Source organism: Bombus terrestris, chromosome 2, assembly GCF_910591885.1.
Source record: "Bombus terrestris chromosome 2, iyBomTerr1.2, whole genome shotgun sequence".
Taxonomy (NCBI): Eukaryota; Metazoa; Arthropoda; class Insecta; order Hymenoptera; family Apidae; genus Bombus; species Bombus terrestris.
The window spans coordinates 11,633,042-11,651,632 of NC_063270.1; the positions used below are offsets into that span (position 1 = coordinate 11,633,042).

The 18,591-nt window shown below is 40.3% G+C and overlaps 1 protein-coding gene and 1 non-coding gene across 3 annotated transcripts in view; one reads left to right on the forward strand and one right to left on the reverse strand.

Moving 5' to 3' along the window:
• LOC100645516 (CD151 antigen) overlaps positions 1-18,591 on the forward strand; it is an 89,489-nt gene that overhangs the window by 15,857 nt on the left and 55,041 nt on the right. Inside the window, exons 2-3 of one of the 2 annotated variants that reach the window (XM_012318551.3) lie at positions 10,580-10,677; positions 11,323-11,387. In XM_012318551.3, the coding sequence (XP_012173941.1) occupies positions 11,344-11,387 (44 nt within the window). In that variant the 5' untranslated portion in view covers positions 10,580-10,677; positions 11,323-11,343. The remainder of the gene's footprint in view (positions 1-10,579; positions 10,678-11,322; positions 11,388-18,591) is intronic. The other variant, XM_003393863.4, reaches the window with a different exon arrangement.
• On the reverse strand, positions 2,600-2,672 carry TRNAR-CCU. Its single transcript has one exon. It is a non-coding gene; the product is annotated as a tRNA-Arg (tRNA).

Sequence of the window (18,591 nt, forward strand, 5' to 3'; positions counted from 1 at the left end):
GACGTTGTTACTCTATGTACATATCTTCGTTTCTAAAGTTTACGATTTCCCTTCAACTAACGATCAACGAGAAAAATGAGACAACACAATGATGCCTTAGGTTGTTTGTATAGCTGAGTCTACGAAACGATCGACGTTCGATTCATCGGTCCTTTCGATTCGAAAGGAAGATAATAGTGCTTCCGCCTACGCGGTGATATAGGAGAAACGGCGACTGATTATTTGTTGTCGAGACTGCTTACCGGGTTCTAATATTTTACAAGCTGTTCCGCCAGTCGGCGAGGATTCGCGTAGGTGAGCATAAGAAAGGGAAAGGCAAAGGGTTCCGCTATCAACGCAGGATAGAAAAATATATATATATAGAGAGAGAGAGAGAGACAGAGTAAGAGAAAAGAGAAGCCGAGAGGACTAGGATATTCGAGGTTATGTCACGGTTCATGTCGTGACTCACGATGTATTATTAGTCACCGTTCGTTCTCGTGACTTCCAGGACGAGTAGAAAACGGCTTCCAATTGGCCCTCGGTTCTCCCGAGGACTTCGTTGTCCCTGCAAAGATACAAGATCTTTCTGCTGAAAAATTTGTCGAGTCTCTCACGAGGGAACTCGTCTCGTGTTTCATCGGCCATAGTTTGCTTAGGGTTCGTCGCTCTGTTGATAGAGGGAAAATTGATTGTCGCGTGTGTGTGTGTTCATTCGTGAAAATGGTCCTGTAATGTGTACTTTAATGTACTATATGTAGCTTATTGTAATAACACTTATAACGAATAACATATTACTTCGGTCGGTATTAATTTTGTTGAGAACATGCACTTGCTTTATTAGATGGATTTAGTAATAGTAAAAACAAAAAAACGACACACGTCAATTTGTAAGTGACGTCGGGAACGACACACGTGGTTTTAAGTTTGATCTAATGTTGAATTGGCTTTTGTCGAACGAATCTTTTCGTTTGAATAATTACTCCATACTGCGGATAACATTTATGAACTTTTACTTTACTTCCTGATCCGATACAGCATTTCGATATCAAGTTACCTTCCGGGCGAATATTTCCCGCCGTTTCTTACACAAAAGCTTATTATTCGTTACCTTTCATTGTCCATTATTACCCGAAATAATCAAACAAATGGAAACACTTTGTTCCATATAACTCGTAACATTTCGGAATTTATTTGCATCGAACATTCTCGTTTTCAATAATATTAAACTATAATTTTCATTTCAAACGAGAGATATCCAAACCTATTCTCACATTAACGCATCACAAGCGTGTAGCAGCCAGTCATAAACTCGATAGAAACAAGGATATGTTTCTACTAAATATAATTAGAAATTTATAAACTAGAAACTTTCGACGCGAATTAATTAACGTATAATACCGCGCGCAATATCCGAACAACAGTTTCCCATGGAAAATTGCTCGGAAAGAATCGGCCGTAGCTTATTGATTCTGATATTCTCAAATGGTTATTGTTATCATTATCATCGTTAACGCTATTTTTCTCCGCGGAGGAACGTAACGCGATCTCACGCCCAAATGGAGCGATTTTCATCGGTGCATTCATTAGTCGTCGTTGAAGGCGGACGTATGCACGCGTAGAATTGCAACAGGAAATCTAATCCATTCGTCCCACTTTGCAAATGGTTCGTGGCCTTTGCTCTTATTTAATAAACGGGTCGTGAACGTCGGTGCCCGGCGGGGACTTGCCCGGCAAAGTGACTGCGATTAGACCAATTGAAGCGCCGTTAACCATCTCGCTCGCGAACCCGTCATACAATCTGCGATAATTGGCCCCACACTGATTCCGCTCGTCGACAAAAATCCGTAAAGGAGAAAATGTCCACGTGCACAGCGGATTGAAAAGTAGGGAAATCCTCTCACCGTTTTTGTATAGCATTACATTCGCTGTATATTGCATCGATGTAAAAGTAAAACGTTGATTTGTTTATAATACGCGTTGACAATACAGTAAGAGGTATTATTGAAATTACGGAAGAATATCCGATACGGTTATTTGCATTTGTAATTTGTTTATTTATTTATATATTCAGCTTTGCTCATACGTATGGGGAATGGAATTATTAGAAATTGATATTACAATGGCATATGGTATACGGAATATGTTAATGAGCTGTTATTATGAAATCACAAAGTTAGCTAGATGTTACACAAGAGAAGCGAGATAATATCATAGGACGTGCCTATATTGAAATCATAACGTGCAATGAAGCGAATAACTGAAGCATTAGCCACGATTTATGTAAATTATTTTTTTTTCTTTATTTTATTACCATTTATATCAACGTATCCATAAAGTAAATGTAATAAAAATAACCTAAGTATCTTTCTTGACGTTGTAAATATTTGTTATTCGTCTGTGATACGAAGCATCTATCGCAGAATATTCGTAGCGATAAATTTTTTAGCTTTAAGGATTGCTTTAATTGCATTTTAGATTTAGCGCGCGTAAAACGAGTTGAAAATTAAAAAACGTGTTTTCTTTTAAAATTGAAATTATCCAAAGGTACATAATTGGAAAAAATTATTTTAGGCAATGTAAAGGTTAATAAAAATGCTAATTTTGAAATTGCGATTACTACCCCTGGTGGGACTCGAACCCACAATCCCCGGTTTAGGAGACCGGTGCCTTATCCATTAGGCCACAGGGGCTGGTGTGTGAGGACAAATGTTAGCAGCGATAAGAAATAATTTATACAAATTATAATTCAATTATGCTTTCCACTGTATTACGCGGCTTTGTTGTTGGCGAATTTCTTCTAATATCCGGGGTTTGTCTCTTAAGCTATTAGTCAGTTCATTGGAATAGTTTTCTCATTTATTTTCCTGTATGCTATCAAAGAACAATTTAGAATAAAAAAAAGGCTACCTCACTCCACCGATACTCAATCGTATCTTTTTATCTTTTAATAAATTTCTTAAATTAAAAAGAAAAAGGAGAATGCATCATTTTTCGTTTTAATTTTTTCCAACGGACTTTATCGAAACATCCTTTTATTTGTTAAAACGAGAATACGTTTCAAAGATAAAAATTCGAGATATAGTAGCGCATGATTAATCGCCAGTTCGAAGTATCATTCTCAAACGGTGCAAAGTGTTACGAGCGTAAAATTGAAAGGGGCTCGGCGGTTTGTTAATGAATCGGAGCAGCGGGTATCTTCATCGGGTAGGTTCTACAATCGCGTCGTTCTGTGCCTGAATGCGGAGTTAACCAAGACTTTTGAAACTAAAATCCTACGGGAGTTGTAACTGATAAGATGGTCTAGCGTTCCTTAATAGAATCTGCCCTCGCAGCTGATGTTCGGCTGACGGCACCAGGTATTAGCTATGTAAGTGAATTGCACTCTGGAGACTGCTCGCGTTGAAATTTCCCTGAAACCGAGGCTAGGGATACCTAGAAATCCCTTGTAACGTAGTTACCTGGCTGCCGCCGTTGGCCGGCAAAATTAAGCTCGAGTGTCCACTATATTGTTTGATGACGCCGGCTACGTAGCATCAGTTTCCAAAATTGATTTAGCGTACGTGGTGTCAAAAAATATCGATCGATTCTGCTGCTTCTAAAAATTGTATATCGTAGAGGAAAAATTCTATTACGTTGAAACCTGTACACATTCGGCGGACCGAGGGTATCGGTGCTGGAAATACTCGGAAATACTCGACGAAGTCGGTCAATATTACGTAGTCTTCTCGTTGTCGAGGCAGGCAGTCGGAAAGCCATTGGTTAAAAGCCGTGGAAACGCGGCGATACGTACGTATCATCAGGAGGAAGCAACGTGGTAGAAAAATTGGAAACGTTCCATGAAAGTTTCTTTCGGTACCGGGTCACGGAGATTCGTGTGCGAGCGTTGTCTGAAAATTTTGAAAAAGTACGCTTTCTTTGAGGAGTTTGAATCAAGACGAAGAGCTTTCAAAGTTCCCGAGTCGAGCGATTGTATATACGAGGGCGTTGTAAGATCTTGATTCGAAGTGGTATTTTCCGCCAATGGCAAGGCTTTTTCGAGGGAATGTTGGATCGTTTATACGTTTGCTGTTTTCTGTGCGAACTACGAACGTCGATAAGACGCGGTATCTGCTCGTGGCGCGGTTTAAAGCGATGAGCGATTATCCGTACCTACAATAGAACGTCGTCGTTCGAAGGAAACTTTTCCATCGAAATATCGATAGTTGTCACGGGCAGGGTTACACGAAACGCGTTTCAATTTGATTGATGAATGCTGAAAGGGTCGATCTCCAGCTTTTTTTTCTTTTTTTCCACCCGCGTTTTCGTTTTCATCATTAGTTGAATCACTCGAAACAATTGAAAACTATCTGTAGCTGTAGCTTTTCGAAATATCGATTGGCTCTGAAAATGGAAAAAAACAGATGCGAAAGGGATGGTCGCGTTTAAGCGAATGGAGTCAGTGGATCGCGTTTCTCCCTCCAAAATATATGGAGATAGAGTTGTAAGGGAGTTTAATTTCCTTTTCTTTGCCCGTAACTGCGAGGACGCGACACCGTTAACCGTGTTTCGTCCATTCGCTTGGCGTATAGTTACACATTCTCTCTTACAGCGCTCTATTTTATTAGCGAGTTTCTGAAAAAGAGGAAAACTACTACCAAGTCTTCCCGGGAGATACATCCTCCAATAAGACCGAACGTGTTTCACGAAACACGTTTCCCTTGGCAAAAAAGACTCGATAAAACGTTATTTGAATAATTGGTCCGGTCGACGTACATCGTATTTAATTAATTAATATTGCCGAGAATTTAGCGCGAAATGCCGTTTGCGACGAAATTTTACTATATCCATATTCAACAGAGGGCGGCTAATTAATGTTTATTTCAAAGTACATAATTCATTCAACGCCCCATCTACGTTATTCGCGTTTAACACATTATACAATAAACGGTTTAAAATTAATAATTGTAGTATTAAATTCCACATTTTGTCAACCAAATATTATTTTCGCAAAGAAAGGTGTGTGTAATCCAACGTGATGAATCTATCTTTCGACTAAAACCCTAAATATTTGATTACCCGCGACAACTGCCAGTAAAATCAGCTACCGAAAATCAATAGAACGGAGAGAGATCGCTTTATACAGCGATTCGGAGTTGGAATTAAAAGCCTAACATTTCCATGCAAATTTGCTCGCGACGCAAAACCCGAAACAGCGGCAAGAGTATACGAAGCTAAAAATTCGCGAGATAAAAGTTCCCTTTGTTTCGGAATTCGGCTAATTTCTTTCGCGCAGTTTTCAACAGACGCGAGAGATCGTCGCGGTAAAAAGAGCGATTTCGATCTCCGCGCTACGAGACGAGCGAATTATGCAGCTGATTCGCTCATGGAGGACGATTTAGCGACGCGAGACGAGCTGATCGTTCGAAGATTCGTACGAATCGATATCGAACCTCGTCGTGAAATTTGATATGGACTAGCTGAAATAGGAGAAACTATGGGGTTGGCAACTAAGTGATTGCGGATTTTGTCATTAGGTGGTATTGACAAACTCCACAATCACTTAGTTGCCAACCCAATAGTAAGATATAATAATAACAAGATAGGGTTATTCGACTCACTCGAATAACTGCTTCAACGTTATAAAATTCAGTCTTGAACGTTACACAGAATAATGAAACTGGTCGTATACCCTGAGACGGCATTAGTCTCTAATATAATAACGAGGGAATGAGAAAACATCGTGCATTTTAGGTCGAGCAAAAGAAAATGTTAAAAACGAGAAAATGATTTGACTGTTTAAGGTTAAATTGTAAGATATTGAAGTTTAGCTGACTCAAATAACGTAATTTAACCATACGGAGCTTCAAGCAGGAAAATAACGTAGGATAAGGTTCAACCGTTTAAGAAGGAAGCGATCCACTGAAAGGGTCATAAAACAATAAAGGAGGTATCGAAGCGACGCAAAAAGGAGTTTGGACGATCATCGGCAAATAGTTCAGCAGCGAGCGTTCTTTTATTCGGCCAAGCGGCATTCGAGCAGGATCCTTTGATCGAAAACTCGGATATTGTTGACGACTGACGAATAAGAGGTGGATCGATGTGCTTTAGAACGTCGCAAGAGGGAGAAAAAAAGCTTCAGCTATCCTTTCATCTTATTTACCTGTTTTCGTGTTCTCTGCTCGCATCTTTGTTTGGCGAGTTGCCTTTTTTTATTCGAGCTTTCGGCCAATAGCAAGTACTGCTAGCTATTACTTATGGGTATTAGGATATTTACTGATATTTAATACGTGAAAATTGAACGTTTCTCGTTGTTCTTATTTTCTTTTTATTTTTAGTATGCGTTTGAAATATGGTAAGTTCATTTTTATTAATTGTTCGATTTTTATGCCACTTGGTGTTTTGACAGAAAGAAGTATTCCTTTGTAAAAATATGAAATCATCGAAGAATTGGTCGACGATGTATACTTTAATTATCTCTTCATCTATGTTTTAAATACAATATTTCTTGGAATCCCTGTAGACCAGTCGAAGACTGTTTGCACCGTCTAGACGCTGTTCCTTTTTTTATTAGTTAGAAAGTTTCGGGAGTCAAGTTTTATTCGTTCCCGATGGAATCGAATTTTATCAGTGTTTCGTGGCGATTTTCGACACGGACAGGAATCCCTGGATGTGCATAATATCGTGAAACGAGTCTGCGTACGTGCCGTGTGAGAAGATGCGACCCGTGAGATTCGCGTTCTGTTTCTCGTTTCTTCTGCATCGCGGATAATGCAGAAACGGACGAAGCTTTGAGTTCCTGCACTCGCAGTATGAATATCCATCTGTTTACTCGCTATATAGATAAACGATAATTTGTTTCGGTCGTTTGAATACTTTACATTTACGTACATTAGTTATCAACGCTGAATTACTTCCTCTTGCTTAAGAAGCTATGAACGATTAAAAAAATATTCTTTATTGCTAACATAAACTTATGTACATTCATTTACTATTTTCCAACGTATTAGTTGTACCGGAGTTATACCGGAGCTATACCGGAATGGCACCGGAATAATACCGGAATTATACCGGAGTAGTGTCGGAGTTGTGCCGGAGTTATACCGGAATAATACTGGAATGGTACCGGAATATTACCGGAATGGTACCGGAATAATACCGGAATGGCACCGGAATGGCACCGGAATAACACCGGAATGGTACCGGAACTATATCGGAATAATACCGGAATGGTACCGGAATAATACTGGAATGGCACCGGAATGGCACCGGAACTATACCGGAATAATACCGGAATGGTACCGGAACTATATCGGAATAATATCGGAATAATACCGGAATTATACCGGAGTAGTGTCGGAGTTGTGCCGGAATTATACCGGAATGGTACCGGAGTTGTGCCGGAGTTGTAGATAGATAGTTGGTATAGATAGTTGGATAGATAGTTGGGATACATACCTGGTATAGCGAAAGTTAAGAAAGATTCAACTAGAATTCGAGTCTTTTCCTCGTTTTTTCTTCTTCTCTTTTTTTTTAAATGCTCGTCTTTTTAGGTAACGAGTTCCATTGAATAGTTTTTGCAAGCTTCCAGAGTATGTCTTTCTATGTCTTTCGAATAAGTTCCGATAAATACCGTAATAAATACGGTGGAAATTAATACGATAGAAATTAAAGGGAAGAGGTAATTTACTTGACTGATCTTCGTACAAATTAAATTCTATGAATCTCTACTGAGAAACATCGCCAATCGAGTAACTATTTCTCGATATTGCTTTAGAACTATTATTTCTCATCGTTATTCTCAAGCTGTACTGCATTTTACAACTTTTTCCTCGGAGAGTTTTTATGTCGCGAAAGAAGTACAGATTTTTCCTCTGTTGCACTTTCGACGACTATCGCAGAAATTGAACGGTTCAAGTTCTCTCAGCCGGTTTATAGGTCTCCATCAGAGACGTCTGCGCCATCCAAAGAGTATTTCTCTTCCCCCATAGAAAAGTTTCTGTCCACGAGAGTGGCGTGTTCAACGCTCAATCCTCGCGCTGCTACAGACGGTTCGCATTAGTGGGTCGTGGCTTATCGCGGTAAATACCGCGGTCGTAAATCTGATCGCGTTTACACGCCGCACCCAGCTTACGGTGTTTACGCTATTCCAGGCGTCATTTGTAGCCCGTGTCGCGTCGTTCTTGGTCACGAAATCGGCTGACGATTCGCGCTTAAGGGTGGCTCATCAGCCGTATTACCGACTCGAAAGGATGGCGCCCGTTAATTCCAAGGCAAATACCTTCCTCGCTCCATGAACCATCGTGAATCGCGAATCTTCTTTACAACGAGGTGAATATAATCGTATCGTTCGGTTGGCCCTTAACAGGGGAATGATCAACGCCATAAGCGTGAAATCTGTATCAAAGGTATGAGCAACGTATGAGGAAATGTGTAAGACACAGGGCTGTTACATTTTGTAGAAAAGATAATCTAAGACGTTTTATGAAAAATTTATTTTAATTTTAATGTGATCTATGATTGTGGATTTTTATATATATTTTTATGAGATTAATGGAATTAGACTTTATGTAATTAAAGAAATCGATGAAATAGACTTTAGTTACAGTTGGAGAAAAACGAGGACTTTGAATATTTTATATGTTTTTGCGTACTACGTGTATCCTATGAATTCTTATATTTTTCAATCTTCTTAGCCACGTAGTGTTATAGATTTATAAAATTTTAATGAAAAATTACGAATTGATTCTTTTGATTACTCCGACGATTGTAGCGTTGAACATGGTTGCCTCAATGGATAATACTAAAGGTGCTATATAGAGATCACATCTTGTATAATCTCTTACACGAAGATTATCTACTTGAGAAATATGTTCGTTTGTCGTAAGAAAATTTAGGGGTGTGAACAATAATTCGTAGGAGTATTTTATATCAAAGACTCGCACGTTAAGTTTAATTATCTGGAAAAAAAGAGCAACGTGCCATACACAAGTATATTAAAAGTAAATTATTGGCTTTGTATCATTTGCTAATTGTTGAGTTAACGCATTTACTGTATCTATAGAACACTAGTATAATAGTATAATATAAGAGAAAGTAGCGTTAGTTTCATAAGAAAGGATTCAATATCCGAAGGTATTAGGGGATTCATAATACTCGTAGCAGTAAGTTTTATCGCAAGTTGAGATTTCATTGAGGAATATTTCGTACAATATATCAGATATCTCGTTCACTGAAACTAGCAGATATTTCAAGAAAATTCAACGAAAAAGAAAGATTCTATTACATTGAATCGTTCGATTGCGAGGAAGAATTGCGTTCGTGTTTCGTTGGAAAGTGACTGCATGTCTCAAGTACATTTGTCGAATGGACCGAACCGCACGTAATTGCCGGATGAACCTCTGTGTGCACGGCGAAAAATAGTGGACAGGGTAGAAAATATGAGGTGGACGAAGGAAGCTGTGGAATCGAAAAAGAACAATTCTCCTCCTCTGCTCCTTCTTCTGCTTCGAGATGCCGAACGTTTTGATAAAACAGATAAAACGAAATTATTGAACAAAATGAAAATGTTTCTGTAATCACGGATAATGGGTAGACTATATATTATTCTAGGTACAAATTTGAATACATTTACCTACATATTATCTATATACCAATATATAAAGTCTGACTGACTACTTATTGTTGTATTTAGAAACGTGAAATTTGGAGATGTATTATACTTTTTTCTGTAATGTATACATGAAATGAAAAAAGATATTTGTAAATACGGAGCCTAAAGGGATAACAGGATGATAAAAATTTTTTACGGGTTTAATTCTACTAAAGTTAGAGCCGTAAAATTCGGCATATGAACCCCTCGTTAAAAATAAACAAACGCGTATTTGAGCAAAACATGCAACTTTTATGGCAGCTAAAAAGGGATAAGTTTTTTTCTCAGAGGATAACCATGTCTGTAAACTTGAAATTTGGCATATGAACTTCCTGTTAAAGATAAACAAACACGTATTTGAATGTTTTTTTTTTTTAATTCCACTCTTAAAGGATGTTCCAAAAAGAGGGTAATAAATATAAATTCATCAATATAAAAGCTGTAGGGGCGAAATCGTGAGCGGACAGCTAGTGCTTTATAAAATATTAAAAGGTAACGATATATATTAAATATTGTCTTTGCATGTGTATTACGTATTTATATTTATGTATATTTATATATACCTATATGTACATATCTGTTGGCATGATTTCAAGCACCAAATATAATACAATTGTATAACAGAGATTAATTTCGTTTAGTATCTATTCTAATCGTAATTTCAAGCTGCAATTAATATTCCGATTACCGCTCATAGTTTCTAAATAATCTATCGTAGTTTCCCGAAACAATTTTAGTAGGTGACACGGTGTTGCGCTATTCGTAGCACGATGCAGCTTTCAACTTGACGTAAAAGTATATCATACGTCGTGAACGTGTTAACCCTTCAACCCTGGATGATCTTTCCAATTTCCTATACAAACACACTGGTTTCTTTTTTCTGTTATTTCCATTTTAATCCACTATAAATGATATAATAATTGTTGCTATAAACGACTCTAACTTACCAATTGCCTATGTGCGTTTCAGGATACGTAACCGAGTCGTAACGAGAGAAAATTTTCGAAAATTCTAAAGTGGACATGCGTATCGAAGATTGGCCTGAAGCTGCACATCGATGACGCAGGGTAAGTGTAACATGGTCGTTACTCGATCGGGGACAAAAGGAGGAAACGCAATTCGGAGGGTCGTCGGATGAAAATCGTCGTGGAGCTCGGCCGTGTTGCCATAAATGGCGTGGCGCGGGCCAACGAGCACGTTTCTCAAACCATTAGGTGAAAGGCCCTCCTCATTGTGTCTCTTTTTCGCTCTCCTCCCATCGACTCCGTTCCTCTTTCCTCATTAACTTGATTGCTCGATACCTCTCGTGGTAACAAACCACGCGTGGTGTACTTCCTGCTTCGTGCGCGTCCTCTACACTGTATGCCGCATGAAAAATGGCCCAATTAATTTTTCCCCTGCAAACCGCACGATTACTGGGGCCGTTAATTGCTACCGCGACTTCGGTATCGACCGTCATTGGAAATTTTAATGCGCTTCACGGTCCATTCGAAGAACAAGTTGATCAAATAAGACTATATTTGTAATCTGGGAACACTTTACACACGTTGTATCATTCTATCATAAAAAAGATCCCGATTATTGTAACGCGCATCAGTCGTTAATACATTCGATCTAAAATAAAATAATTACGGCTATAATTCTATCTTTGAAGTAAGATGTTTTTCGTTGGAAATATCTTCGTTTTAATCCTTTCGTTTTTCTTTCAACAGTGACCACACTAATATAACAATATGGACTATATGGGATATAATTCAAACATATTTCAAAAGCTAGGGTAAGCATAATTTTTCAAATAGAAAAATATACAGTTCTATTTTTCATGGAATCTTATAGCATGAAGGATCTTATTGATACAAGAAAAATTGTAAAAATTTAGCAATCTTTTTGAGGCTTACTTTGAGACCTATTGTACTATATTTGATCTCAAAAGAATGAAGTAATAATGTTTGTCCTAGCACGATATTTCATTGCCTTCTATGCCTTTCTAAAACTTTCGTTGAGACGTATAAAAACAAAGATACAAGAGCTAGGTCATTGCAATCATGCTAATTGGTATTTCTTTCGAGTGCCAATTAAATTTCAACAAAGTCTTTTCCACGCACGTAATATGCCCATACAAGTTTTCTACGTTTCATATTCAAATATATATTTTCGACGTGCACACACATTATTTCATCATGACGTTCGTTTCGCTTATATTTTACACGTATATTTTCAATTCCATTGTTAAAGTTACTTTGACTTCGAGTGTTTTACAATTCGTATTTCACTACCGCGTATTACGTACTTTTGTTCTTCGATACCATCTCGCTTTTATCGCCGGAAATAGAATTATTCCTTACTAAACGATTAAATCCGACAGCCCGCTGCAAATTGATCGGCAGAGCATCGATTTTTAGCCTGTTATAATATTTATCCTCTCAGCTGTTGAACCAGTAGTGATGTACCAGGAGAACGAACGAGGCAATATTGCCTTCGGTTTTTCGTGTTGGCACACACGCATCTGCGAAATTCTATCTGAAATCGTTTCGGAAGCGCAATCGATGATCCGCGTTCACGGTAATATCGGAAGCGCGCGGAAGTTTCGTCGCAGCCGGTCGAGCTCGTTCCTCGTTTTTGCAATTCTTGAAATAGGAGCCAGTCTGGAAAATAACGTCTCTCCTTCGTGTTCGAATATTTAAATGAACTACGCATCATCGCTATGAAACGGTCAGCTTTTTCCGAACGTATAACGAAGTTAGTCGTTAATGGAATGTGGAAATTCTCTGGAATAATTTTTTTGACAAATAACGTCTCCCATGGCGGGGATTTTTTTGCGCACGTTAGTTACGGGACACATGATCACACGTAAATAATTAAAATTCGATGCCTCGAGAGCGACTATACTCGGCCTGCTAAAAGATTCATCGAGTGAATTCACATACGAGAAGAGCAGAGAAACTGATAAAAAAGAATCGTAGAACTATCAGAAAGCGGAGTTCTCTGGCATTTGTGAATGTAATTATGAAAGGAGATCCACGGTAATCCAGCATTCCTGGAGAAAAATTCTTCGCTCATTTGTCTGCTTTCCGAAGTCCTGCAATGAATAAAACGATGTAACAGACGGAACTTTCGGAGCTCTGTGTCTCGATTAGTTCGCGAGCTCTTGCCTCTTGGTTCGTTTAAACACTTTTGAAAGACGGGAAATTCCCTCTCGCAACGTTGAACGGGTTTATTGTTTAACGTCAGAGAAAAAATGTTGCTTGTTTCCATGTAAAGTACGCTTGTAAAATAAACAAAGTGAATTCCCAACGCAGAGATTCGCCAGAGAACGAACGGTACCCGATTTCTCGCCGTGATTTATTTTGTTTACACGGAATTGTATCGTTTTGGAAAAGAATTATTCTCCCACTTAATTCCTTACTGAAAGCAGTGGAAATAAAATACGTTAAGCAAACAGCTGGATCGATTCTCCTCGATAATTGTCTGTTCGCCAACTATTTCGCGTTTGGCCACAAAATTGATGAAATTAACGCGAGACCGACGTGGAAGAGGTTTCAGTAGCTGGTTTCATTCATGAGCAGAGAGTTCTCCGCCAATTTCGAGTCGGTGATTTTTTTCCAGGCTCTTCTAAAATTCCATTTATTCGCGGTAGCGCGAAACTACGCGTATCCTGCCTCGGTAATTCGAACTTCAATTCCACCAGTTCGTTTTTCGGCCGCGTTCGCGTTCTTTCGACGTGCAAAGGCGTTCCACCGTGAAATTCCTCCCTCGAAATTCCAGACTGTCTTTAACGGAGGGGTGCCAACGACGCAGTTTCCCCTACCCAGTGCAAGTGTTTTACGATTCAGTACATCATTTTGCACCCACGTGAATTTACACGGAACCTCGATGTAAGCGGAACACATGCCACTCGTTGGATTTATTTCGTACGTTCAGTCAGAGACAAAGAGAAAAAGTACAGCGAAAAAGAAAGACAGATCGAAGGCACCGAAGAGTTATCTAAAAACGATACTAACTTCGTTTCAGCGCCAAAAAGTTAAGAAAATAAAAGGCTATTCGAAACTTTCGAGTGTAAACTGCGTGTTCCGATGGTTCGCCAGTATTGCAGTTAGCTGGATCAGAAGGTCAAGTGGCCCATTGAGACGTCGTCTGGTGTTATAAAGATATCAGCTGACTAACTAAATAAGGCTTGATCTTTGACCAATGATTCGTGACACGAACGCGATCAATGTATACGAGTGTTTCGAAAGCCAAACTGGCCAACTCCGATTAAAACCTCAAGAAAGCAAAGAACTATTTTCACGACTTTATTCGTTTATTACACGAATCTTAAATATCAAATTTTGGAAAATAATTCTTATGATTGTCATTTTTCTCTGCATTTCATTTTACAACATTTCAATCGTTAATTCGTTGCTGTTGCCAGTGCCTTTTAGAATAAAAATTTTCTTCCTAACGCATTATGTATTGTTATCTCAAACGAATATTACTCGTGTCTGTAACGATATGAGTCGGGCATCACGCTTTGTATCAGATTATCAAGCATACTATTAGTACTAGTAGTTCTGAACAAGTACGAGTGTATAGCTTCATGATATCGGACACGTTACAGTTTAAGTATTTCGCTTAATTCGTTCGAAGAATCTAGTTGCAATTTTTTTCAAAATTTCACCATCGAGATATAATTCTGGACACGGCTTACACCAAGAAACTTCGAATAGTCTGAACCCGATATAAAGCACAAAACCGTACCGTGAAAGTCTGAAAGCGGAGAAAATAAAAAGCATCGCAACGACAATTCTGTCGGAGCTAGAAACAACGGGAGATTGCGGCGTGATAAACCGAATTGAATCGACTGCCAGCTCCGAAGTAGCGAATCCCTCAACGTTGCTTCCGTGCAAGAAATCGTTCCGCTTTAAAGCTTCCAATCAGCGGTTCCGTTCCACGATTTCGATACACTTGTTCGCGGATCTAACTTTTTCAGACTTGCGAGGTCTCGAGAGTTTCTCTTGTGGCGGCGAAATCGCGCGTCAGACGTTTCAAACGCGATGTTTCCAGCAGCGACGCCCCGGTGTGCGGTGAATGCCGTGCTATCACAAGCCGCTCGGTAATAAGCCGGCGTTGAAACGCGAATTCAATAACTCGCGTGGTCGCGTGGAAGACCCGGCAGGAGAGCTGTTCGCGAGCCCGTACAATGGCGCACGCCGGGTTGTCTCTTTGTGAAACCGCGTCAAACCGCGTTGTACCGTGCGTCAAGCCACAGAGGAGGTGTGCGAGAGTGTTAGAATGTGTTTGGCACGAACTAAAGCACGAATTCCAACAATCGCGCTTGTGCAGGTTTACATCGAAGCCCGAAGAACGATCTCGTGCCACTATATCGCTAGGATCGTATTGGAAATAACGGAATTCGAATCAGTATTTTTTGTCATGAATTGTCCAAAGTCCGTTGAACGCGAGTGCCACTCGTTATTCTCGCGATAACGCCGATCCGACGTCCTGTCTTCGTCTTGAATTATTTTTGCATCTTGACGCGTCTGGTCGGCATCGTAGCTTCACGTTAGAGTAACGAAAGTGAAAATTATTTTCGTAGCTTATCGATTTGACATCGCGTTCTTGAATTATAAACGAAGATGAAAATTATTTTTGGACGTTATCGCGTTACTTTGCCTCGTATTCACCTTCGATTAATTCTGAATTTTACCGCGTCAATCTAACGTGTCATACGTTTCGTGCTCAATTACTTTTTAGGATATGACGCGGCGTCTACGCCTCCGTCTATTCCTGCACGTGATCGTGTCAATTTGACGCGACGTCTTCGCCTTTGATTATTTTTATCTCTCCGTATAAATAAACGTATCTGCCAAACGTGCCATTAAATCGACACGACTGCAAAAATGACGCGTATCAGTCGCGTGCAATGTGTCTAGCCCTAAACATGTATTCGAGAAGATATTTCTACGCGATAGGAACTTGGAAACTTTGCTTCTTTCTCTTAAGGTACAATCGGAGGAATTCCACCAAGGTGTCGTTCCGGATAAAAGGCTGAAAAGTTTTCGAAAAGTGCCAGCGTGCACTGAAAACTTCGTGAAAACTGAAATTGTATAATTTCGAAAGGAACAACGAGTTCTCCTTTCTCCTTCCTTGACACGTGCACCGTAATTGAAAGTAACGAAACAAATAGAATTAGTCGTCAAGTTGGCGGCGCTAGGAGCCACGTTATCTCGCAATCTTGGAACTTCTTCGCACGATTCCAGTTTCCTAAACGTTCGATGGAATTCCCCAAGTAATTAAGCGGCTGGCATGAGTCTTTCGCGGCACCTGTTTTCGCTTGGCAAACAGAGAGACGATTCGATCTTTCTTCCTCTCTCTCTCTCTCTCTTTCTTCGGATGTTTCCCAGAGGAAAGGGATCTCGAGAGCAAGCATTCGAGCTTCCTTATTGGCCGCCAACAGTCGACGATGTCGAAAGGAAGGAACGAAACAGGTTGGAATGAGAAAGAAACGATCTCTGCAGAATATCGAGGTGTTCCTCGAAATACCGACACCATCCGATCTTTCTTGACGTTTTTTTTCCTCCTTCATCTCGGTCGTTTCGTTTTGTTATATCCATTTTAGCGGCGAGAAATACCGGCGAGAAAATAGAAGGAACTTTTCCACCTTTGTCCTCGCCAGACGACGTTTTTGTTTTACGCCGTCTAAAGTCACATCGCTCGCCTGTAAACTTTAAACGCCCTTTCACCGTGCTCTTCCTCCTCCTACGATATTAATTTCCCCGTTTCTACGTACTTTCGCTACGCGATTAAATCTTGCCGACTTTCCATCCTCGCTCCAAACCCTCTCTTTCGGTCTATTTGAGAGAACCAGGAACACAGGATCGCAGGATATGCTCTCGTGGCGAATTAATTTTCCAGCGTGATCGCAAACGCAGCCGACACGCGTCTGCTGCTGTTGATTGCTCTTCGAATCAACGCCAAGCGGACAGAGTGCGCCGTGAATTTCGGCGAAACGTTGCCAACGATGTTTGCCTAACGTGTTCTAGCGACTTCTAATCAGAAACATTCGTCGGGACAATTTTGTCTCTATAAAGGAGAAAATGTTTTTCTAGAAAGAAAATCGATCGTAGACGGTTTATCGGGATTACGCGTACTTCGATTCCGCTACGTTGGTCGTCGGTGTTGGTGTCAAAGCTTTGCCGATGCTCTGTTCGTTCATTGATGAGCTTTGAGTTCGGTGGATCAACACGTCGAACAGGTTGTGCGATTGCTTGTGAAACTCTGCCTCGATCCGATAGTTTAACGCGACACGACGCTCTTCATCCATCGGTTCTTCTACCAAGCAACTTTTTAATGGACGAGAATTTCCGTTCGGGAAAATTAAGCTGAACGATGTCGTTTCGTTCGAAAGCTACCTTGTTCGAGTTCAGAATTCTTCCTTTATAACCGTACTTGTATTATACCTAGGTAGTTGGCGATATCGCCGTCTAAGAAGCTTCGAATAATATTGAAATAAAAAATGAGGTAGACGAACGAAAGAGGCTGAGGGATAGAGGACCGTTTCAGACTGAATGGATAACCGCGTGCACCGACGAACCTCCTCTTCGTCGGTGAATGCAGAGGATGAGGACTCTAAAGCAGGAAGGCATCTCGTTTAGAATCGTGGGGATTATTTTCTTACCGTTTATTCCTACTTGCCAGGAGATATTCGAATCCTTATCCCTTCGTTCCTCCGAGTGGGTCAAACCCGAAACTGTTCTCTTTCAAACCGAAAGCTGTAGATCCTATTCACGACCTCACGGTACACGGCAGTGTCATTCTATCGACCAGAGACGGTTACAAGCGTTGGTAATTTTGCGGAGAATCACGAACGTATTTTACTCCTAGAATTCTCATACACTAGCCTGCTCAAAATTATCCGGATACTTTTTTATTTTTCATAAGATAGACTAGCCTGTCGCACGTCAAATGTCGTTTTGTACGATGGAACTTTAATTACACGCAGTTTCTCCTAATTATCTTCCAACGATCATTTTCTTTCGTTATTACGACTAAGTGGACTATATAGTGTCAAGAAGAATTTATTCAAATGCTTATTTTCGAGGTTTTAACATTTTTCTCCATAGTCGCGGAAAATACTCTACATGTTGAAAGTTGACGTACTTGCAACTTACTTGGAAGGTTATTTTCTTTGGAATATTTCCTCGCGCCGAGCGAACGTAAGCCGTCCCTTTTGCGACCGCGTTTTCTTACGCCACGGCGTTAAAGCGTAATTTCCTTGTTGTCGATCATGAAAAGGTGTTAGTACGCGGCGTCGAGCCGAAGGTTTTCTTCTTCTAGCTCGATTAACATTCCCTCTCCCGAGCCGTGGAAATAACTTGCTCGCGTTCGCCTGATTACGCTCGGCTTTGCCACCTGCTCGATGAAAAAGGGCCGCGAATGAAAATACGATTTCCACGCAAAGCCGTGTCTCTTGAAATTGTTGTTACGCATACGATGATGAAACATCGTTCGACGGCTCAAAGAAAAGAATTCCAATCTTCTTTTCTCTTCTTTCCTACGACAGTCGGACGTTTAGTCGTTCATTTTTTCTTTTCCACCGGCGACTCAGCGAAGCTCATCTGTCACGGAACAACGTGAGGTTCGTCGTTTCTTCTCGCTTCCGCGAGTCGAACAAATTGTACCTGGCAGCAGGACACGTCCGCTGAGTAATGGGCTAACAGAGGGGAGGCTCGCACCCCTTGTCGCACGTCGAAAGTCAGCGCAAGATCGCTCTTATGTTTCTCTACCATCGGCTGCGCCGGCACGCCTTTTCGATGAATACGCGCGCCGTGTTTCATTCTCTTTGGCTATTGTGTACGAGCAGCGAGAGGCAAATGGAAATATCACTATTTGAATAAAAGGACAGGGCCACGGTTATTTATTTTCCCTTCCTAATAGCCGGAACCGGTGAATCCAAGAATGATGGGGCTGAAGCACGCGGACACTGTTTTGATTAGAGCCCG